General features: G+C 35.8%; 2 protein-coding genes across 4 annotated transcripts; one reads left to right on the top strand and one right to left on the bottom strand.

Moving 5' to 3' along the window:
- Positions 1-6,684: 6,684 nt before the first annotated feature.
- Positions 6,685-11,077, bottom strand: tmem263 (transmembrane protein 263). The gene is made up of 3 exons (XM_077193506.1): positions 10,800-11,077; positions 9,186-9,256; positions 6,685-8,142 (listed from the first exon to the last, which is right to left on the bottom strand). The coding sequence occupies exons 1-3, from the start codon at positions 11,027-11,029 to the stop codon at positions 7,844-7,846; spliced, it is 600 nt and encodes a 199-aa protein (XP_077049621.1). The 5' UTR covers positions 11,030-11,077; the 3' UTR covers positions 6,685-7,843.
- A 1,773-nt stretch (positions 11,078-12,850) lies between these two features.
- On the top strand, positions 12,851-24,160 carry LOC143696796 (NAD-dependent protein deacetylase sirtuin-3). 3 transcript variants are annotated; one of them, XM_077193503.1, is made up of 7 exons: positions 12,851-12,854; positions 17,634-17,817; positions 18,971-19,150; positions 19,226-19,458; positions 22,430-22,530; positions 22,614-22,775; positions 23,500-24,160. In XM_077193503.1, the coding sequence occupies exons 2-7, from the start codon at positions 17,642-17,644 to the stop codon at positions 23,785-23,787; spliced, it is 1,140 nt and encodes a 379-aa protein (XP_077049618.1). In that variant the 5' UTR covers positions 12,851-12,854; positions 17,634-17,641; the 3' UTR covers positions 23,788-24,160. The 3 variants fall into 3 exon arrangements, with proteins under 3 accessions (XP_077049618.1, XP_077049619.1, XP_077049617.1); XM_077193504.1 differs by lacking the exon at positions 12,851-12,854 and adding an exon at positions 13,518-13,539; XM_077193502.1 differs by lacking the exon at positions 12,851-12,854 and adding an exon at positions 16,350-16,466.
- The last annotated feature ends 503 nt before the right edge of the window (positions 24,161-24,663 follow it).

Below are 24,663 nucleotides of genomic sequence, written 5' to 3'. Positions count from 1 at the left end.
TCCATGTCAATATTGTTACAAGGGTTCTATACAGAACCTCATTGAATCTTTTTTTTTTCTAAGAGTGTAGAACAGACTTGAAAGTAAATTTTGTTTGACTGGACTTCCTCAGGGTCAGTGTCTACGTGATCATTGCTGAGGACAGCAATGGAAAAATGGAAAAATGACCTTAGTTTCTCACAATAACATTGCAATTGGCTCATTTGCACAGAGCCCCTAAACAGTTGCACTGCCATCTCATTATTAGTTAATTATTAGAAGTCAAGAACAAACAAGGCACCAACGTAAAATTGATAATCTGTTTTCTTTGGGGCGATTAAACATATTTAACCCACAGTCATGCTCGGATAAGAAAACATGATATGTATTTGCAAGATCAAAGCCAAGCAAACTCTCTGATTGTTCCTTGCACTGTTTGTCGAAAACAATTCCCTGCTGCTTGTTGTTCTAGGCTTTAATTATAGAGCAGACATATAAATAAATTATTCTTTCCCTAATTTCCTGTGTAGTGTTTTGCTCGCCCACTGTAATTGATCTTTCAGAAGTCCTTGTGCTGAGCCTGAATACTGCGATGCAAAAAGGGTGGGATGGGTGGATGTGTATGTCGACATGACTTTCTTACTGTATTTCATGCAAACTTGATCCTAAACATGGCTGAAAATGTAATTCTCACAAGAGGAAACTCACATACATATAAATCATATATCATTAGGAGCCTATTGTTGAAAAATGTAAGCATTTTGTCAATTATAGCATGCTCTGGATGTGTTATGTTGTTGTTTTGCCTATATCTCTCAACGAAAGTTATTTTGGATCAAAAGCTTTTATCTTAAAAAAGATTTGAATAAAAACCTTTTAAAGCCTAAAGGATTTAAAGTTTCAATCCATCTGTCAAAGTGTGACAAAAGGAAAAAAGCAAGCTTTTATTCATTAAGACATGGACATTAAAGCTGAAGAATAAAGTGAAATGGCAGAGATGAATAATGCAGAGGTTTGTATAAGCATGTGCTTCATTCTAATTTTGTTTGTCAGGTCTACTGAAGAACACGTTTTCTTCCTCATAATGCTTCTTTAAACCTTAAAGGAAGCTTCTGGGTGTTGTGAGCAATGTCTTCGACACTGTTCACCTCAAGCCCTTATTATGAATCTGAGTCCTTGTTTAGTTACAATATGCTTGTGTCTTCATTTTTAGTTTTTCCTCTTGGCTTAACGCATCACTCAAACTTCAATTTTAAAGTCCATAGGTTTCCCTGAGGAAACTCTCCTGAGTGTAAAAATGTTCCATTTTCTTTTCTATTCTAACTCAAAACATCAAAACCCCTCTGAAACTTGTACTGAGGAAACAGCGTTGCTTACTAATATTAAAACTATTAAAATAAAATGTTTTGTCATTTAAATAAAAGTGAAATAAAATATAAATATTAGATGAAAAAAAATAGGCAATCTGAAAAACGATCTGGAATTAAATAGCCTAAACATAAAACTGAAATATAAAATTACTTAAAACTTAAACTAAAATGAAAATACAAAAATAAAACTAATTCAAACTATGAATACAAGCTAAAATTACAGGTGATGGTCATATAATTAGAATATCATCAAAAAGTTGATTTATTTAAGTTAATTCCATTCAAAAAGTGAAATTTGGATATTATATTCATTCATTACACACAGAATGATATATTTTAAATGTTTATTTCATTTAATTGTGATGATTAAAACTGACAACTAATGAAAATCCCAAATTCAGTATCTCAGATAATTTGAATATTACTTAAGACCAATACAAAAAAAGTATTTTTAGAAATGTTGGCCAACTGAAAAGTATGAACATAAAAAGTATGAGCATGTACAGTACTCAATAATTAGTTGGAGCTCCTTTTGCCTGAATTACTGCAGCAATGTGGCGTGGCATGGAGTCGATCAGTCCGTGGCATTGACAAAACTGACAAAAGATCATTGCTAAAGAGGCTGGCTGTTCACAGAGCTCTGTGTCCAAGCATATTAATAGAGAGGCGAAGGGAAGGAAAAGATGTGGTAGAAAAAAGTGTACAAGCAATAGCGATAACCGCACCCTGGAGAGGATTGTGAAACAAAACCCATTTAAAAATGTGGGGGAGATTCACAGAGAGTGGACTGGAGCTGCAGTCAGTGCTTCAAGAACGACCACGCACAGACATATGCAAGACATGGGTTTCAGCTGTCACATTCCTTGTGTCAGGCCACTCTTGAACAAGACACAGCGTCAGAAGCATCTAAAGATAAAAAGGACTGGACTGCTGCTGAGTGGTCCAAAGTTATGTTCTCTGATGAAAGTAAATTTTGCATTTCCTTTGGAAATCAAGGTCCCAGAGTCTGGGAGAAGAGAGGAGAGGAATAGAATCCACGTTGCTTGAAGTCCAGTGTAAAGTTTCCACAGTTAGTGATGGTTTGGGGTGCCATGTCATCTGCTGATGTTTGTCCACTGTGTTTTCTGAGGTGCAAGGTCAACGCAGCCATCTACCAGGAAGTTTTAGAGCACTTCATGCTTCCTGCTGCTGACCAACTTTATGGAGATGCAGATTTCCTTTTCCAACAGGACTTGGCACCTGCACACAGTGCCAAAGCTACCAGTACCTGGTATAAGGACCATGGTATCCCTGTTCTTAATTGGCCAGCAAACTCGCCTGACCTTAACCCTATAGAAAATCTATGAGGTATTGTGAAGAGGAAGATGCGATATGCCAGACCCAACTACCTAACAAGCTGAAGGCCACTATCAGAGCAACCTGGGCTCTCATAACACCTGAGCAGTGCCACAGACTGATCGACTCCATGCCACGCCGCATTGCTGCAGTAATTCAGGCAAAAGGAGCCCCAACTAAGTATTGAGGGCTGTACATGCTTATACTTTTCATGTTCATACTTTTCAGTTGGCCAACATTTCTAAAAATCCTTTTTTTGTATTGGTCTTAAGTAATATTCTAATTTTCGGAGATACTGAATTTGGGATTTTCATTAGTTGTCATTTTTAATCATCACAATTAAATGAAATAAACATTTAAAATATATCAGTCTGTGTGTAATGAATGAATATAATATCCAAATTTCCCTTTTTGAATGGAATTACTGAAATAAATCAACTTTTTGATGATATTCTAATTATATGACCAGCACCTGCATATATAAAACTAAACACTGTGAGGATTTTTTCCCCCTAATTTTTCTAATTTATGCTAATTTCGTTTTTCACAACATCTCACCCACACAGATGGTGTCACAAAATCAAGCACAGGGAGCAACTGTCACTGATCCACAGAAGAATTACAGTACACATTTGTCTAATGGAAGGTAAAGGTTTTACAAGGAACAAAAACCAATATCTGAATTGTGTATTCTTTAGTCAAAGCACATAGAGTTTCTGGGTCCGGCGTTATTCTAACGTTACTTTAACATTCCGCTAACATTATTTTAACCTTACATTAATGTTCCCCTAACGTTATTTTAACTTTGCTCTAACGTTATTCTAACGTTACTTTAACATTCTCCTTTATTTTAATGCTATTCTAATGTTACTTTAACATTATTCTAATGTTATTCTAACTTTGCTCTAACATTTTTCTAACATTATTCTTACGTTCCCCTATAGGAGAGGTTGGACTGTAAAAGAAAATGATGACTTAAATTTACAATCAACTTGGTTAAGTCATTTCAACTTAAATTACATTAAACTGACTTAAAAAAATTAGATGAAACTTGTATAACTTATAAAAAAGTTGAAAATTGCTTGACCTATTGTGATGAGTTAAAACATATGTTGTGATAACTTATTGATCATATTATTTTTTATAGTGTAACGTTATTTTAAAGTTACTTTAACATTCCCCTAACATTATTTTAACATTACTTTAATGCTATTCTAACATTATTCTAACATTCCCCTAACGTTATTTTATTTATTTATTTACAGTCCAGGAAAGCACTTACACCACCTCCATAACAACTCAAGCATTTATATTTGGTTTTTGAAGTGTAAAGCCCCCTCAGCTCACAGCGAGTACAGGCCTCATTATTGATTTGCTGAAAGGCTGCCTGAATCATGGAGTGAATGTGGGGAAAGAGAAAAGAAAAATCAGGATGTGAATGTTTAATTCTCACCCGCTAAACATTGTCCACGCTAATTTATGCTTGCTAGCTCAAGCTCATGGCTCCTCCTCGGACGTGGCCCTATATTAAGAATATAGCCAGAAGGTAAAATCGAAGGTCTGAGTGCATTGGATTTATATAAACATATCAGTACCGTGCTTCCCTTTAACCTTCATTGCCCTAGCTAGATAAATCTTTCATCAGTACTGACATGGCTAAATGCATTCAGACTAAGAATAAGCAAAAACATAGACTTCATACCCTTTCACGGGTATTCATAACTGAGTTGAGTGCGGCCTACCATCCTAATATCAAAAGTCTGAAGTCAATGATTGTGGACCCTGCAGTGTGAGTTTCACTGTCTACTTTTGATTTAAAGTGTTTACTGAAAGAGAAGCTCCAGGAGTGTGAGGAATGAATTTGTTCCAGGAGGTGACAGAGTGGGGAAGACCCCTGTTGCCTCATTCCCTAAGCATTAGACACTGGCATCCGGCATGACCTTGGGACTGGAACTTGATTGCAAGCGTTTGTTCACCGTTGACAGGCTTTACCGCCGCCTCTCCCTGTAAGGTGCAGACACCCATATAAGGGAAAAATCACTTTTCCTGCACAAAAGACACATATTGTGTTCTAAAATGTTTTGTTCGATTCTTTTAACTGATTCGTTGGTTAACTTTTGCTCTGACAAAACACTTTTCCGGGAAGGCAAGGGAGGTGTGTGTTGTAGAGGTACACTTCATGCTCTAAAGTATGCAGACCCCCTATTTTTAATTAACAGGTTTGCCCATTTAAGCTACACCCATTACTAACAGGTTAGACAAACATTTTAAGTAAATTGGGGTCTTTTCTGCCCAGGGCACAAAGTTAGGTCCATAAAACAATAGTGTATTGAGTTTGGTGTGAAAGAACTTGACTGACCTGCACTACAACTTATTGGATTCTTGTCCCGCAGAGACCCATCATTAGCGGCAGACCCTTTAGCCAATTCGGCAAATGAAAGAAAAAAGAGAAAATCCCACCAGACATATTTGGAATGAATTAGAATAGCAACTGCAAGCCAGACCAGATTAAAGGCCAATTTACACCAAGAACAAAACTATAATGATTACTATAATGATAACTAGTAGGTCAAAAGTTATAACCCAGAGGTTATATTTGAGGCTATTTGTTTTTACTGACCCATACACCAGTTTGATTAAACCATCAAAATGTGCAGAAAATATATTACAAAAAATTTTAAATATGAGGGAAAAACAAAACACCTTGGTTAAGGTATCTATCAGACAATTTTGGGGGGCACAAAAAAGGGCAAACTACGGCAAACAAACAAAAAAGCATTAAAAACAAATGTCTCAAATGAAAAAGGATACATTAAAACATCATCAGTTATTAATATTTTGTTGGTTCTCTCTTGTTTTAGCATGTATTCATAATTTCTTTGTATTACAGCTTTGCCAAAAATGTTTGCACAATTTGGCATTATTACAAATAAAACAAGCACAACTATCCAATATACATACAAAATTATATATTTTGTTTAATAATGTTGGATAAAGGGCAAAGATGTCACTTTTCCTGTGCAGGACATGACTTTTGGCCACTGCTGTATATTACCATCCACACTAATGCACACTTATGGTCTGTGAACATAATTTTCGTGCACTTTAAAGGAGGAAGGATTTTGATTGGTTATCTGTATTTTTATTGTGCTTCAGTTGGAATGGTTATTTTTGTATTTTTATTTACTATTATTCATTAATATTTTGAAATAGCTTTTACTTAATTTTGAGTTTTCATTTTAATTTTTGTTATAGTAATTGTATATGCTTTTTTCATTTTTGGGGTTTTGCTTTTTATACTTCTATTTAGCTTTAAATTACTTTTAGATCACTGGGCTGGTTTCACAGACAGTGAAATTAGGATTAGGCCTTAGTTCAATTAGGACATTTGGCGGTGGATGAGGAAAGACCCCAACATTATTGTAAAGCGCTTTGGTTGTCTTGTAGTACACATGAAAGCGCTATATAAATGACTCATTCATTCAAGTAGCTTTTATCAATGTGCATTTTGAAACAAAACAATGGCATTGACATATTTTAAGATTCAGTTAATACAGTTCAAACATGCATTTAAGTCTGGGACTTGGCTTAAGGTGTACTTTAACTTATTTCAGTTACCGGCCAAGGCAAAACATAGTTTTTTTATGTTTGTCTCTAATATTCACATTTTAAATTATTTCAGCTTAATTTTATTTAAAACAACTTTTAATTATTTTAGTTTAAAATAAAAACTACATAAAATAACTGGCTTGAAATTGATTTAAAAAATATTGTTTCTGTGTCATCATCATAGATGTGGAGTGGACTCCGCTATTCTCTTAAGAGTTTTTTTTTTTTTACTTTATGGTTAGATTTTGTTCTTGGTAAGAACAAACCTTAATGATTATGGCTTTGAAATTATACATTTGTCAAATCCAGTCACCTTCCCAGACCCGGAATCAAGTTGTGTGTCCTGGCATCAGGCCTGCACCTTTCACAAGAGCCAACAATCGCAAGCATCTGTGATACTTTTTTTATTTAAGTCCTTTCAATTCACATTATTACATTGAAATACGGAATGCCTCAAATCAAACAACAAAAAACTAAATATATATTTGATAACTATCTATCTAAAAATAGAGAGTACACTGAATACCATAAAGTTTACTGCATATCGATGTAAACAAAAAAGAAATCCTCAAATACACAGAACTTTTTTTCCTTTTCACAATCTTCGGTAAAGGTAAAGCAAATACTTTATAGAAGAAAATACTGTATTATACTTTACCACCTCATGTGGTTCTTTGTTAGCCCATAAAAAAAAAATACACATTGAAAAGCTAAAAGATCAAACAGAACAAAGAAGCAAAAGGACAGTGAATAATAGAATGACACATAGAAAAGAAAAAAGTAAATGTCACTGGGTTTTGGAATACAGTCATCAAAACAGAGATGTTTCGATGTGGATTGTCACGCATGTTTGCCTTAATAAAAAAAAACGAAAAAAAAAAAAAAACAGTACGAGCATTCAGATTTATGGTTTCTCTGATTTTCAAGGGACACAGAGAGCGATCGCTGGAGTTGTGTGAGGACAGCATGGATCGACGTGGACCCCAGAGGCACAAAGTAAGTAATCTCACAAACACTCAATCAGATGGATGGACGCCACCATCAGCACCCCACAGTCTGTGATTTTCACCCAACAGCACCTTGAGGGACACTCGATTGATCTTCAACTGCATTCCTACCTGCTTGCAGCAATTCAACTGTGAGGCGTGTTTAAAACATATGAGATTTTTTGCATGTATGGTCACAGACACAAAGCATGTGCCTTTGTGTGCTCAGTAAAGCACAAACGGAACATTTAGAGGACCACGTATCAATCTCTGGTCAGAAATGTAATACTTCATAGTTCAGAGATAAACAGTTTGACTCTGAATACAACACACGCTTAATGTCATATTCCAATAGAACACAAAAACAAAAGTTCTTGCATTGAGCAGATGAAGGCCACCCAGCTTGCGAATGACGTTTTGTTGGTCCGGTCAGGCAGACGGATATGGTCCAAATATGCTCGTAAGCATGAACATCCAAGCATGAACTCCACAATCAACTCGCTCAGGAGTCAAAGAAGACACGATGCAGATGCTTCTGACAAATGTACCTCAGAGCCATGTGATTCAATCAGACTTGTCCTTCTTCTTTCCTCCGCCAATGGGAACTTTGCTGGCAACGGCAGAGCCGACGGCGCTAACGCCACCAGCCACAGCAGACACGCTGCCCTTCACAAGCCCCACCCCCATCGCTGGCACAGACGCAACTGAGGTAACAGCCGTTTTCGTGAGATCAAGGCCTTTCCCTCCAACCCAGACGACTCCGCCCACTGTGGCCCCAACAGCCCCCTTCGTGACACTGAACAGACCACCGGCCACCCTGGAGAACATACCAGGCTGGGGTTGGGGATGGTCTTTGTTGGTATCTACAGGAAATAAAAGGACATTTTAATACTAAAAATATCATCAGATTAAATAATGGAGCAGCAGTCTAGTCTAAATAAATGAAATAAAAAACACTTTATTGTGCAGTGTCCTTGTTACATGTATTAACTGTTATAATAACAGTAAATAATGCATAATTGCATGCAGCTAAACCAAACAATAATCCTAACCCTATGGTAAATGCATGTTCTTATTCTTAATTAATATTTGTCAGTACTTACAAGGTATAATTACACTGTAACAAAGACACCATAAAATAAAAATTATGATGTGAATCCCTACATACAATTAAAAATACCATCCACATTTCAATTACAAGTTATTATTACTTAATTTAATTTCATACTGCAATTATAGCTTTGACTTTCAAGAATTAGAACAAAAAGAGTATCTGGCAACATATTTCTGATGAACAATATGTATGATTTTACTTATTTATTTATGCATATAAACAGTTTATCATTTAAAACGCAAACTTATTTTGTGAAATATTTAGCTTGAAGAGTGTGCTTGTGGCATCTTGCTTAAAAATAAATGCCAGTTGATTTGAAAATTTGTAATCTAAAGCAATGCCAATCATATATTAGTCTAAACTGTTTTTTGGAGCAACATTTTATAACCCGATCTACTACTATACACTGAGAAAATAAGGGTGTAGAAACAATTTTCACTCAGAAATTGCTATTAAATTTCACAAAAAATACAAAGAAAAGTTAAAACAAGAAAAAGAAGAAAAACTGATTTGTATTTTGTTGAAAAATTTACTTCAATAATCTTTTACAACAGATCTACTGAATATGAAAATGAAGACTGGAAAATACAGGGCAGTGTCAGTCTTGGATTGTGCAAGAGCACCACTATGTGGCAAAGAGGGTTATCATTCTCTAGCATGAAGATGTACAAAGGACAGCTGTAAAATTATTAATTTAGCATGACTATGCTAAGATAAAAGCTTGGTTGTTGCAAGAAGGTATAACTGTGGCAAGTCACTCTGATATTAAAATGTCAGCATAACTTCCAGTACCTGTTGGAGACTCATCTTTCAAGTATGCAGGTAACTCATCTTGTTGCTGGTTTGTTTCACTCATTTTTACTCTGCATTAAAAAAAAAATTACAAATCAAGATGTGGCAGTTAGAATGTGTGACGATCACTCATTTACTTTCCACAGAACATAATATGTCTTTCAAGAATCTGGGCGGGACAGACACAGAAAACCAGGTGAAAGATTGGGACTAAATGTAGGCTTCAACCCAACAAACATCACCATAGGACCAGGAGGACCAGTTTACTCTGTCAACAAAATGTAACATGCAACACCCTGTTAACTTTGCAGCAAATATTGGGAACAGGTACACAGGATAATTTTAAGACAAATAAAATTACTGCATATGGGATTTACCATACCAAGGCTCATAAACGGCTTGAAGCAATAATAAGAAATATTACATTGAAACTAGAAATATTTATTTTCATTAGTTAACCATATGAACATGAGTGAAATTAAGAAATCATAATTAAATATTAACATAGCAGCGGTGATGCAGAACTCAATTTTAATCATTTATTATTCTAAAGTCATATATTGGGACATTTACTGAGGACAATAAAGATAAAATACAGCTCATTGAGCAGTAATATTAATACGTGTACAGTTACACGTATGCAATCATAGATTGAGTGGAAATGAGTGTTAGAACATCAGGGCCTTGAAGCAACTTTATGACGTAACTGGAACAAGTACATCATTATAGTATCATGTCTGTCCTAAAACGAACTTTAGTAAAGATAGTCAGACTCGTGTCATTGAATCGGTTCTTTCGAATTTAAAAGAACAGGTAAAAAAAAAAATCTATTATTTTATGCCCTGGTCCAATTACATCATTATGTGGTCACTGACACGATTCATTATGTTTCTGAGGTTCAGTCTGTTGCAGCCATGACTCAGCTCATAAAAACAAAATAATTTAGACTTATATTTATGTTAACTAGGCCTGATAAATTATTAATGCATGTTTTATTTTTTTCACATTAAAGTATCCAGTGTAAAAATGTAATATATCAAGTCATAAACATATATCCAGTCCGTGTTATTTGAAATATTTAATACGTAACTCTAGAACAGCTCGGAGGGATTCTTTCAGTTTCAAACGAATCATTGAAAACGATTCAAAAGAACGATTCATTCATGAATCGAACAACGCTATAAACCTTTTATGTTTCTGAACTGAATCTGACGTGGCGCTTTTGAGAGAAGTATTTTCTTTCCCCTGGAATGAATAATAATAACCTGCACATAAATTAACTCGTTGTTTTATTTCACACTAACATTAAGCGTTAGGTAGGAAACAACATAATATAGACTTTTAGGAAATTGGGCTTTATAAACCTTTATAAACCCTCTTCGAAGAAAACATGTTAACCAGGAGGAGAAAATAGTAGCTTTGAAGAAAATGACATGAAAACAGGGCGGCAGCTCATTAAACGACAGTTACATGACGTTAGGTAAGAGATACACTACTAGATAATCCAGACATTGTCTGTCGATAAAGCTCTTGTGAATCACATCATATAACTAGAAGAAAATATCAACAACCCTGTATAACATGCTAGAGGAAAACTTTGCCAGCTGTACTTACTGTGTTGGAATTTTGCTGCTGTAAACTTCTGCAGAACAATTTGGAAACTTCTGTCTCCACCCCTCGTTTGTTCCAAAGGAAAAATATGGTGCTCCCTTCAGCGATTCAAAAAGACACACGCTAAAATTACGATAGATCTGGGACCTGACAAGACTTTTCTTATAAAGACCTATCTTTGAATAATGTGTACGTGGCGTCCTGTTTTTAACCACGTACCAGTGTGGACACATAGAAGAGGAAGTGACGTTTCTTTCTAGTTCATACCCCTCTGGTGTGTGAATGACTCCATGCTTTGCCTGTATGTAAAGTATGATGAAAATGTAGGGTTTATCTTTGCTCGGTCCACTTGACCAGATAATGGAAATATGGATCAACTAACTTGTCTCTTTGAAACAACTTGTGAGAATAGACTGCAAAGTGAGAACTAAAAGTGCAAAGTGATTATACTCACTTTATAATTAACTCTAGTAAAAGTCTGTAAACATAGGGTTCAATGTGCTGTTAAGAAGCCTCCCTTAGCCTATTGATTTTTCTTAAAGGTGCTTTACCTGTAGTTTGAATAGTGCATTGTGTTGTTTTAGGGTTAAAATGTAGGTGAATAATGTAGGTGAACAGCTTTACCAGTTTCCTGCAGATGTGTTGTGAAGGCGAATCCGAAAGCATTGTTAGCAGCAGGGTTGTGTGCTATTCAGAATCGAATTAAGAATGCCTTTTAATTTCATACATTAATTTGAACATGATGTACAGCAGAATTGCAATTCCTTTTTGAGTTAAAATCAAATGAAATTCAAATTAATGTCTTTAAGTGGTTTAAAAAATACATTCATTTTCAATTACCTATATAAATAGGTTTACGTTTATCATTCACACAACATATGTGGTATTTCTTAAAACATTTTATGGAAAATTGCAATATAATCACAACATTTAACAATGAAACATCTCTGAATAATGACTCTTGTCCAGGGCAACACTGTAACTGACAGCTCATCCTTGAAATCTGTTTCATACGTCCAACATGGTGCTCTCACCATTCTCTACCAATACGCTAATAAGCCTATAATTTCCGAACATTATTTCTGGTCCATGTGTTTATTTATTAACTTTAATAAGTGGTATAATGTACATACCTGCTCATTATCTCAAAATAAACCCCTTCGGAATGATACCGCTTTGTGACATGACTTCTGGCCACATTACCACCTGCATTAATTTTCAATAATTCAAAAATCAATCATCAATATCTTACTGATAAAATAATCAATGTTCGAAATTTCACTGGTATATTTTATATAGCTCATACATTAATTTGAACTATGCACATGCAAAACAACAACCATGCTCTAATTTACTAATTATTAGAGTCTATATGAAACCAAACCACATGAAGCGTGTTGGCAAGATGGAAACTGAAAGGAACAAGTCATCTATTGTTTGTTGTAAGATTGTGTTATATTTCTTGATTTGTAAATTCCTCTTTATGTCATTCCAATTCAACCTAGTGGCTCCAGTGGCTAATTTTCTCACGAACTAAAATGCAGTCAGTTCTTAAATCAATATTTTCCCCAACCCTAGAGGAACTATTTTATTATATGTCATAGATATCCTGCTCTTTATCCTTTAACAGAGACATAAACTTTTACTAAAATACTAAACTGCGGATTATTTTTCTTTAGGTATTTTATGGCGGTTGGCAAATAAACCGCGGAATGCATGTAAACAGGTGTTTTAACAAATTAAACAAGCAGCTCTTATTGGCTGTTGATCTGCAGCAGCTGCCACAGGGATGGTTTCCCGCCCTTATTCATAAAATGACGTATTTCCTGTATTGTCACGCAGCTTGTAATGTTTTGTGGGAACGGACTTGTTTATGTTTAGACTCAAGAGTCAAATATGGCATTCAGTTTCCAGTAGACATCACGTGGATATATATGTAATTAATTCACAATCTGTTATTTTGTCGCCAGGTTTAACATTATCGATTCGCTGCAGTTCGTGTTGACTGTCTTCCCTTCTTCCTCAGTCGGGTAAACAAGTAATAAGGCAATAAGGCAAGTAAGTAATTATTTAATTGTATGCTTCATATACTAGATATTTAACCTTTAAAATCATTTTCCAAGTTTTTAGCAAAAAATCTGATATTCTAGCTTTCCGTGGCCGCCAAATTTGTATGTTTTAATCATGAGCAATGGGCAGTTTTGAGATGGTCATATATTTAATGCAGCGTTTCGTCATTGGCTAACGTTACACTGTAACTTTGTTTACTTCCAGCTCATCACACAGTGTAATGAATGAATGTGCAGATTATTGATCAACCAAGCGAGACATAAATAACGGGATTGTGCATGGTCACGGATGTTCTGCTCATGTGTATTATTAATGCAGAGTATTGTTATATACAGACTTTGTTTGCCCTTATCCCTGATTCCAGACCTGACTTTATCTTAAAATATATTCATAATAAAACAAGTTTACTTTATCTACTGTAGTTTAAATGGAAAACAAAATGTGTGTTGTATGAAATGCGGCTCCAGTTGTGTTTCTATGGAAGAAATGACCAATAAGCAATTATTTTAGTGATTTATGTTGATATTGGAAGCTTTGCATTAATTTCTATTCCCTAACTCAGGGGTGCCCAATCCTGTTCTTGGAGATCTGCATGCTTCAGCTCCAACCCTGATCAAACACAACTGAACCAGCTAAATAAGTTCTTCAGGAGAAACTTGATCATTACAGGCAGGTGTGTTGGATCAGGGTTTGATCTGAACTCTGGAGGCAAGTAGATGTCCAGGAGCAGGATTGGGCACCTCTGTCCTTACTAAATTTAAATGTTTGAATTCACAAATAGCCAATTACTTTAAAAAGTTGTAATATTACACCCTGCTCCTTCATTTCACTGTACTTTGGCCACTGAGTGGCAGCATTTAATAACATTAGGCCTTTTGAACAGTGTTCTGATTGTCATTGTTAGTTAGTAATATTGTTTCTGCACCGCACTCTGCTTTTTATTGAATGTGATGACCAAAAAAAAAAGACCAAACTGTCTCACAAAAAAAAAATTCTATAAAATCTCTCCTTGAGGACTGCACGTTTAAACATGCACTCGTAAATGATTCTTGTCTCATGAGGGTCTTTTGTACGTCTCATTAAAAAGAACCTGCTCAAGTTATGGGATTGTATCAATTAGTCTGACAAATTATTTATCAAATGAGTTCATTGAAGAATAACTTGTTACTGGATCAACACTTAAGTTAACAAATTACTTTCAGTGATCTCAAAATGAAGGACATGTAATTTGGGTGAAGTTTAAACTAGTTTTGTTACTGACTCTTCATATGATATACTTAATGTGTTTGCAATTATAAATATATTTGTATTGATATCTTAACAATAAAATGAATGTACTGTGTGTAGAGGGCCGTTCAAAATTTTTGAAAGTGTTTTTGAAAGTCTCTTTTGCTGTCCATGGCTGTATTTGATTAAAATTACTGTAAACTGAATTTTCAGCAGGCATTACTAATATTTTTGTGGGAACCCCCCCTCCCCCTTTGTAACAATGTAAAAGATTCTACTGTCACTTTTAATACATTTAGTGTACCCTTGCTTAATAAAATGTAATAAATATTGTACTAACCCCCTAACTGACTTATTGACCTGCTGGCCTTCATGGAGAGTGTAACAGTGTTAAAACTAGCTGTGTGCAAGAATATAGACATTAAACCTATTTAAAAAATATTTTTAAATATCTGACAGTATAAGACAGACCTAGGCAAGGCAAGTTTATTTATATAGCACATTTTATACACAATGGTAATTCAAAGTGCTTTACATAGAAGAAATTAAAATAATCAGAATAATTAAAACAGTTTAGAGTAAAAGATAAAATACAGAAATAATCCAAAGAAATCAGAATAATTAAAAACATAAAATAGAATACAGTACAAACAGTCGGACGAACAGTGGCACAGTGCTCATTCATTAAATGCACAGTTAAACAGATGTGTTAAACACAGTTAAACAGATGTGACCTAGAAACAACCCCCATGATCCCCCCAGACTATAAGAATAAATGATCATAACTTTCCATACTAAACTCATTTTTTAGCTGCTTATTGACAAACGGCTCAACTAATTAAGCTCAATTTGTCTGCAGTGAGAGGCCAGAGATGTGTGCTAATATCAGCACAATGACTCCGTGTTGTCTTACTAACTCTGAGTCTGACAGCCAGCTCATTCCTGCCCTGACTGCCCGTTGCTAACCTCTTCTCCATGGTTTCAGTCACACCACTGGTCCTGTTGGTTTTTCCCTCTTCTTTGGAGAGAAGCCCCTGTGCCTATGATTGGTGAAGTCTCTGTTAGACAGCAGATATAGGTTTGCATGTTGTTTGACTGGATGTTTTCTTTATTCTTTTAAATTTGGCAAAAAAAAAAAAAAAATCTTTTTTTTTTTTGGTGCTTCCTTTCCATAATGAGCGTTAGTTAACATGAATATATCCATGGGCATAGTGCACTAACAAATTGTATCTTAAGTTTTCATGTTTGTTGAGGGCACCCTGATTTACCCTTATTCAGTAGTACAATGATTTTTGGGAGTTGTTAGGCGCAACGCATAACAGCGACTCAGCAACAGTGTTGCAGAGTCCACGGTTTTCCCGTGGAATTGGGCTACTTTTAAACGTTTATAGAGTATTCTTACGGTTTCGAAAATGACCCAGCCAATCATAATCAAGGACCAGAATTAATCAATTTGATTAAGTATTTTAATTTAACAAACACATTTTTTTCCTACACTAATCATAATAATCTATTATTATTATTGATATTATATAGTTATGATTTATCAAAATATAGTGAATAATTTATCAAACTAATGGCCACCATATATTAATATAAAAAAATTACTAATTTTATTTTTATAATTTTATTAATTTAGAGATTTAATAATTTATTAACTAATGGCTATTAATAATAATAGCAACAATAATAATTGTTATTAACAATTTATCCTAAATAATTAATGTTTATGTTAATCAAAGTAGTGTCATAATACATAATAATAATGATAATACTACTTTGAACTATTAAAATACAACTATGAATTAGTAAAAATAATGTCTTAAAGTCATAAATATTAAGACTTTTTTTAAGGCTTCCCACTTCAGCACAAGGTTTTTTTTAATGCATTCTGAATCCTTGACTTTGATGGAACAGAGAAACGCATTGTACTGTAGATTTCTCCATGCCGTCTGTGCGAGTCTTAATAACCTCAGCTGTGAAATATTGGATGTGCACAGCAGTGTCTCTGGTTAGTGGGGAGTCAAAGGCAGTGACCTCCCATTCCCTGTAGTTTTTAATAGTTCCGCAGGAGTAGCCATTGTACCATTGGAAGTGAGAGAGGGGAATCTCATGAGGACTTGCCTTGATGGGCTTAAAAAGATTAAATAGCCAACAATTGACTAATTCAATTTCATCTGCAGCGAGCTTTGTCCATTAAGACACCAGTGAGTTGGATTGAGTCATGGCCGGTTATAGTGGGTCTTTCTTGTTTTCCAGGTTGCCAGATTTTGTACACACTCATCTGCATCCTGCTGCCCCTGGTAGTTGTTTATCACTCCGAACACTGACCCATGTCATTGTGATAACGGTGCCCCTTTCGGCTGTGATAAGGTGCGTCGTTGAAAGGCCCGTCTTATCGCGTTTGTATGCTGTGACGCAGGCCTCGTTTTATTGCATGTATTTCTTTGTATCCCCTCTTACCTTTTATTCTCTCTCCCTCCTTCTCTGTCTGTCCCTGTCACTGTCCGTCATTCATCCTTAGAAGATGTCAAAGGCTTGAGAAATGTCCTCTCAAGGCTCCAGGCATCTTCCTCACCTCTCGCTTCCCACAAACTCTCTTTATTGGATTCTACCTCTGCATCATCTGTCTCCATTCACTCTCCTTTTCTTTGGTCTAAATGGCCTCCTCCTTTCTCCTCCAGCTGGGTTTGTTGACACACAGTCAATCCTGGACACTTTCAGCCCCCCTCACACACACCTCTTGTACCCGTTCCCCTTCCCCGAGCTGTAAAGCTGCCACAGCTGTGGGCTGTTGAACGAAAGTGGAGGGGGACATTAAATATATTACAACCATTAGCTTTGTTGGGGCTTGACAGTTTTAATACGTTGAAGCTTTTCGCCAGCCAAAGCAGGACACATCAGAGCTCTGCTATGATCTTAATTACACTTTAAATATTGTGATGGGTGGAATAAGAAAGGAAAAAGCAACCAACAATTCATGTCATCTCTTTTAAAAAAGTGTCTTCTAAAAAAATGTCTTTTAAAAAAAAGTGCAACTTTTCCTATATATACTATATTTATTTTTCTCTGTTATTAGAATTTTTATTTATTTATACAGCATTTACAAGGTACTGTAAAAACATACTCGCACATGCATAGCAGGGTCGGTAAGATTTTGTATGAAAGTCTGTTATGCTCACGAAAGCTGCATTTATTTGATTAAAAAAATGTAATACATTTTTTAAATTGTAATTTGTTGCTGTGATGGCAATGTTGAATTTTCAGCAGCAATTACTCCAGTCTTCAGTGTTACAGTTACTTGATCCTTCAGAAATCATTCTTATATGGGGTCAACTCAATACTTAATGTATATGAAAATATATGCAGTTTTCTTGAGCCCATTTGCACATCAAGTACAGCATTGCATAAAATCTAAGCTTGCTTAAATCTTTAACATTATTGCAGCCTTGCAAGGACTGATAATTCCTTCTAAAATTTAGCTGTTTACTTTTAGAAATGAAAACTTACGCCAATAAACCTAAATGTGTCTCTCTCCAGGTGTCACCATGAGCAAGGCGAAGTCGAGTAGGGACAGAAGGATCAATCCGCCTGGCGTCACCAGGGTGACCCGCAGTTCTATCATCACCACTCAGGACTCTCAGCGCACTAAACCTACAGATTCAGGCCTTGTTGATGATCTCAGCCTAATGAGCGTGAGTGAACAGCAGGCCTTGTTAGCACGGTGAGATGCCACATCCTTATGTTATGCTTTCCAGCAAACAATCAGCAATTACAAAAGCTTTTTTTCCAAGCAGGATTTAAGCATTTGTAAAACATACATTAGTGGCAAAGAAATGCGTGTCCAAATGAGAGATTTATCTTTTATATAATATTAAATGATTAAAATATGAGAGAACTTTTTATATATATATATATATATATATATATATTAAGGAAAAATAAAACCCTAAACTTGGTTAAGGTATTCATTTGACAAAATTATTTGTTGGTTCTCTTGTTTTAGCATGTTCATTAAATGATGGATAAACCCCCTTTATCTTGTTTGAAAAGCATTTTCTCTTGGAAAAGGGAAAAAATGACCATCACAACTGTTTCATGCTGGCTTAAAAAAAACTTGGAAAACAAATTGGAACCGTTGCCTTTGCAACGGAAGAAAAAATAAGTGCCGAAATGACAAAAAAAAAATGTATAACAAAATAAATGAAAGCTTAATAGTAGGGGTGTCACAAGACACTCATGTCACAATTCGATACAAACCACAAAACTGAACTCACGATACGATTCTTATTGTGATATTAAGCTAAAAAGGTTTTTTAATTTTTATTATTGAAATAATATTGTTATATTATTATCAGGACTCACAAATATTCCCCCATTGCATTATTATACATTATATATAGTAGTTTAATGTAGTAATGTCATTGAAACTCTGTAAACTTTTTTTTTTTCTCACTTGCGCTTTCAATGCAGGCATTCGTTGGATCTTAAACCGCGCACACACTCTCCCAGTGCTCGCTATGCCTCCCCGCTATTAATGCACTACACATACAAGAATAAACCATCGAAAATTCTTTGAATAATCATACTACTAAAACTAAGTCTAATATGGTGATTTAAATTGTTTGTGATTTCACTGAGGAATGCTGTTCCTGTGAGTATGCGCTTCAGATGATCAATGCAATCAATCACAGTTCTAATCATAAGAAAGCATGTCAAAATGACTATTCTCTGACCCAAACTGTCAATGTTAATTAATCTAAACATTAATTATGTATTTACTCACTCTTGTATTTTCGCGCGTCACTCAATTATTTGAATGTCCCTGTTTATTAAAGTATGCGCGTTTGTGGTAAATCTTTTTTTCCATTTTTTAGGGAAGGGAAGTCCTACCAGAGTCCAAGCACCAAATCTGTTCTCTCCTCAGCCTCTGGCAGCTCTGTGCCCCGCAAGGCTTTGGGAACTATCGGCAGGCTAATGAAGCTCGGACGGGTGCGAAACATTGTGGTGGTTGCTGGAGCAGGTATCAGCACAGCCAGCGGTATACCAGACTTCAGGTGGATACTTACTGAAATCATCCTTACTACTTCTAAATCATCATGTCACTCAGTTAACAATTGTCTCTATATCAGGACACCAGGGACGGGTCTTTATGCAAACCTTGCGAAGTATGACATCCCTTATCCAGAGGCCATCTTTAACATTGACTACTTCTCTGACAATCCTCATCCTTTCTTCTCATTGGCTAAAGAGCTGTACCCTGGACACCACCGTCCAAACTACGTTCACTATTTCATCCGAATGCTGCATCAGAAGGGCCTTTTGCTCCGCATGTACACTCAGAACATCGATGGACTTGAAAAGCGTGAGATTAAAGTTAAAAATTCAATTCACATTTATTTGTAAGGTGCTTTTCACAATACACATCATTTCAAAGCAGCTTTAAATTGTAATGGACTCATGCCCTTCCTGTAGAGTGTTCTGTTATCAGAGGTAACGGTCTAAGTTATGTATTTCAGAAATGTACATATACAAAATCTAAAGCTAAAGATGTATTAATTTAAAGGGGTGGTAAAACATGATTTCACTTTTCTAACTTCGGCTAGTGTGAAATGTTGCTGTTTGAGCATAAACAACATCTACAAAGTTACAATGCTCAAAGTTCAAAGCAAAGAGGGATATTTGCTTTTAAAGAAAAGGACTACAACAAACGGCTGGTAGGGACTACACGGCATTCCTCCCGGGTTAGTGACATCAGCAACCCTAAAATGTACATAAACCCCGCCCCTGGGACACGCAGTCCATGTTGAGAAGAGGAAAAGTTTGTTGAATAAGAGTACATTTGTGAGTCAGCTCAAACTTTAGCATCCTTCTTTTTCCATGCAATAAAAAGTCACTCTGTGTGCATCTCGCAACAGTTCCTATACGAGCGATTTATAGATTATCATGACAGAATATGCTAATTGAAGATAGTTAGAGGGATAGTTCACTCAAAAATGAAAATTCTGTCAGTATTTACTCACCCTCATGTTATTCCAACCATGTTATTCTTCGGAACACGAATTAAGATATTTTTGATGAAATCTGAGAGCTGGATCACTCCTCCATACTAGTCCATAGGCTTCTTCAGAGATTGAAACTGGCCAACCCCGAAAAGTCATTAAAGACGTCCTTAACATAGTCCAAGTGACTACTGTGGTTTAAATCTTAAATTTATCAAGCGCCGAGAATACTTGTTGTGCGCAAAAACAAACAAAAATAACGACTTTTTCAACCATTCATTTCCTTCTCTGTTGGTTTCTAGTCAGTTAATTTAGTGTTATTCCGTAGAGCCACGTCACACGTAGGCTCACTATTGGCCGACGCTGGTCATGTGGGTGATGCGTGTGACATACTACAACAACAGAAGCTCTATGCTATTACACTAAGTTAACTGACTCGAGGCCCACAGAGAAGGAAATGAATAGTTGAAATAAAGTCGTTATTTTTGCGCACAAAAGTATTCTCGTTGTTTGATAAACTTAAGATTGAGCCACTGTAGTCACTTGGACTATTTTAACGATGTCTTTAATAACTTTTCGGGGCTGGCAAGTTTCAATCCCTGAATAAGCCTATGGACTAACTTAGTATGGAGGAGTGATCCAGCTCTCAGATTTCATCAAAAATATCTTAATTCGTGTTCTGAAGATGAACGAAGGTCTTACGGGGTTGGAACAACATGAGGGTGAGTAACGTTAAATACTGACAGAATTTTCATTTTTGGGTGAACTATCCCTTTAACTCCACATCAGCGACATAATTCATCAACTAACCATTCAGAGACGTCCTGTTGCATTCTACATGTTGTCACTTCTTCTTTCTTCAGTCTCTCCATCTTTGTCTGACTCTGGTTTAACATTAAAGGCAGAACAGTTTCTGTCATTTTAGTGTGTCTGCGTTAGGTAATCGCAGTTGCTACACACACACACACACACACACACACACACGAGCTCTTGAAACCCCGCCCTCTGAGGCAGCTCATTTGCATTTAAAGGGCCAGGCACAAAACAATGTGTTTTTGCGAACCCTCAAAAAGTGAAAACTTTAACATGCTATATAAAAATATCTGTGGGGTATTTTGTGCTAAAACTTCACACACACACACTCTGGGGACATCAGAGATTTATTTTACATCTTGTGAAAAGGGCATTTTACCACCCTTTTAAACGATGTAACGTTAATTTAATGCAGATACAATGAGCTCATTGAAGCAATGAATACTTGTTTGTTAACGAATGATTATGACATTTAGAAAATCTAGCATTGATGCAGAGTTTGCGTCATCTGAAGTCTTTGCGGGGGTTGGCACGGTCTCCTCATAGGTGTTGGGCATCTGAAGTCTTCATAGTAGGCTGGATCCAAACTGGAGCTGGCATACTCTCTATTTACCTCAGGATGGGCATCCCAAGATAAAACGGAGAAGCAAATAGAAAATAATTAGCGTAGCTGCTTTTCATAACATTAATCAAGGATAATCATGTGCATTTGATCTGATACAAGCGTTTGAGGTTAGGAGATGCATTATATAAATGATAGGCTAAAGAGATGCGTCTTTAATCTTGATTTAAACTTGAAGAGTGAGTCTTGAGCCCTGAACATTATCGGGAAGGCTATTCCAGAGTTTAGGAACCAATTGTGAAAACGCTCTCCCTCCTTTAGTGGACTTAGATATTCTAGGTACTATCAAAAGCCCAGAGTTTTGTGACCTTAAAAAGCATGATGGATTGTAAGGCGATAGAAGATTAGTTAAATACACAGGAGCTAAATCATTTAGGTCAGTAGCAATACTTTGTAATTGATACGGAACTTAATAGGTAACCAGTGTAGAGATGATAAAATTGGTGTTATATGATCATATTTTCTTGACCTAGTAAGAACTCAAGCAGCTGCATTTTGGACTAGTTGTAGCTTGTTTATTGAGGATGCAGGACAACCAGCTAGTAATGCAAAAAGTCTTAAAGGGATAGTTCACCCAAAAATGAAAATTGTCATTTACTCACCTTCGTTGTTCCAAACCGGTTTGAATTATTTTTTTTCTGCTGAACTTAAAATACATTTTGAAGAATATAGGTTACCAAACAGTTGAGGGGCCCCTTTGACTTCCATAGCATGGGGAAAATGCTATGGAAGTCAATGGGGCCCATCAACTGTTTGGTTACTGAAATTCTTTAAAATATCATCTTTTCTGTTCAGCAGAAGAAAATAATTTGTGGGTGAGCAAATTACAGAATTGGAAACTCCATTTAAACATCATTAAAAGTGTTATTGTTGTGTTATATTCTCAACCCTGTCTATAGTGTGCGGGATCCCAGATGACAAACTCGTGGAGGCTCATGGGAGTTTCGCTACTGCTGCCTGTCACCTCTGCTATACGCCATATCCTGCAGAGGAAGCCAAGGTAATCAATTTTGTAATTTAGATCACTCATAGACTGCACACCGTTTTAGCACACTACATAATCTTCCATTCTTTTTTTATTAGCAAGCTATAATGAACGGCAACATACCCATCTGTACTTTTTGTGCCGGGGCAGTCAAACCTAATGTTGTTTTCTTTGGAGAGGATCTCCCAGAAAAGTACTTTCAACATGCCGAAGATTTCCCAAAAGCTGACCTTCTCATGATCATGGGTACTTCTTTAAAGGTGGGTTTAAAATGTTTCTTATAAAAAATAATAAAATGGATATAAATCTATTTTGTAAGTGTAGCTGACTGTAGTTCTTATGCAGTAAGAGATTATTACACTTTATTTTAAACCGTGTTTTGGTGATTACATACAGCTTTAATGAGTTCTTTGTTATTTTTTAATAACTGATTTTATATGGCATTGATGGAAAGTTTGTACTTTTTAAAAAATGTGTTACACCACATGCCAAAATTAAGAATAAATAAATACAAGTATATATATTACAACTTTTTGTGGTCCTTACCAAGGCTGCATTTTGGTTACTGATATACATGTATCTCTATCAAAAACAAAACCGTAGTATTTAGAAATATTCTTACAAATGAAGATGACTTTTCCTATTCACTATATTTTAAAATGTGATTTTTATTTCTGTGATGGCAAACCTGAATTTTCAGCATCATTACTCCTGTCTTTCACACGATTCCCCAGAAATCATTCTAATATGCTGATTTGCTGCTCAATATTTTTTTACTTTTTTTTTACTGTTATGCCTTTTTAATATTTTTTATGGAAACTGAAGCGTTTTGTTTTTCAGGATTCTTTGAATAGAAAGTTCAAAAATCTTTTGTAACAATGTCTTTACTTTTGCTTTATAAATTTAATGCATTCTTGAGTCATTTCTTTGTGTTATTAATATTATAAAATCTAAAATTAGGACATTTAATCTGCTTTGTGACAGATTGAGCCCTTCGCCAGCCTGATTAACACCGTAAAGTCCACAGTGCCTCGTCTGCTGCTGAACCGCGATGCGGTCGGGCCCTTTGAACGGAGGCCCCTGAGGAGGGGCGACTACATGGAGCTGGGGGATCTCTCCGATTCGGTCCGAAAACTTGCAGAGATCCTGGGGTGGCATACTGAGATCCAAGACCTGATGAACATCCATGAAAATGATGTTTGTTCCTATACTGACCCCAGCAGTAGCAGTGGTGAGAACAGTGACACGTCTGAGACTGATAGCATGCATTAATATCATCCACAGAGATGCTCTGTTTAAAATAACTTGGCTATGGAATGGAGACCTGGCAAGGGTTCAAGACCTGCATTGATATTTATCTAATTTAACACATCTGAATGTTTTATGTGAGTGTTCTTACCAGTATTTAACAGCCAGTTTTACAGTATTTGTAGCTGTGTCATTTTCTGACCAGATGAACTCCAGCCATATTTGTTCAGGCAGTGAAACTTGGGCATGTTTAGACTCATTATTTTAAACCCAGCAGAAATCAGTGTCTGATGCTTATTTTGACTGAAAACCCATATCAGAATATCTTGGAAAATCTGGCTCTTCTCTTCAATCTGGTCCGTAATGTATACGCAGAGATAAATATTCTAACAGATTTAGCTCTTAAACTTTAAGACTTAACAAATGGCTATAATTGTACATTTTTATCAGTTACTGCAGGGGGGGGAACTACAAACATGGCACTTACTTTTGATTGTTTTAATAATTTAGTATGGCTAATTATCCCTGTGCAAACCAAGAATGTATTCTGTCAAGGTTCCTTTAGCTTTCTACAAACTGTATTTGAGATTTTAATCTGTTTGGAATATTGGTGGTATATTTTGGTGCAAAAAAGTTGTTTTTGTGTAAAGGATTGGGAATTTTGTGTGTGTGTATATATATATATATATATATATATATATATATATATATATATATATATATATATAATTCATTCATGTTTGCTAGTTGTAGGTTATTTCATAGTCTGCGAGTCCTGGTTTGGGCCCAGGGAGCGAACTGTGCTAAATTAACATGGGAGGCGTGACCTCCCAAGTGTGCAGTGCCCCCACTGTGTGTTTTCACAGGCACTGCAGCCTCCAAGCGGGAGCTCCCCCCCAA

This window comes from Siphateles boraxobius, unplaced genomic scaffold, assembly GCF_051911475.1.
Source record: "Siphateles boraxobius isolate OS27281-9 unplaced genomic scaffold, OSU_SipBor_1 31, whole genome shotgun sequence".
Lineage (NCBI taxonomy): Eukaryota > Metazoa > Chordata > Actinopteri > Cypriniformes > Leuciscidae > Siphateles > Siphateles boraxobius.
The sequence above is the reverse complement of the archived record's forward strand: the minus strand, read 5'-3'. Positions and strand labels throughout refer to the sequence as shown.

Excerpts from the sequence above, each read along its gene's own strand:
- tmem263 (XM_077193506.1), bottom strand. The coding sequence starts at position 11,029 with ATGTGTCCACACTGGTACGTGGTTAAAAACAGGACGCCACGTACACAT. Across the intron at positions 9,257-10,799 it reads AGCAGCAAAATTCCAACACA|AGTAAAAATGAGTGAAACAA; the intron begins GTAAGTACAGCT and ends TTTTTAATGCAG. Across the intron at positions 8,143-9,185 it reads GAAAGATGAGTCTCCAACAG|ATACCAACAAAGACCATCCC; the intron begins GTACTGGAAGTT and ends TATTTCCTGTAG.
- LOC143696796 (XM_077193503.1), top strand. The coding sequence starts at position 17,642 with ATGAGCAAGGCGAAGTCGAGTAGGGACAGAAGGATCAATCCGCCTGGC. Across the intron at positions 17,818-18,970 it reads CAGCAGGCCTTGTTAGCACG|GGAAGGGAAGTCCTACCAGA; the intron begins GTGAGATGCCAC and ends TCCATTTTTTAG. Across the intron at positions 22,531-22,613 it reads ATCCTGCAGAGGAAGCCAAG|CAAGCTATAATGAACGGCAA; the intron begins GTAATCAATTTT and ends TTTTTTTATTAG.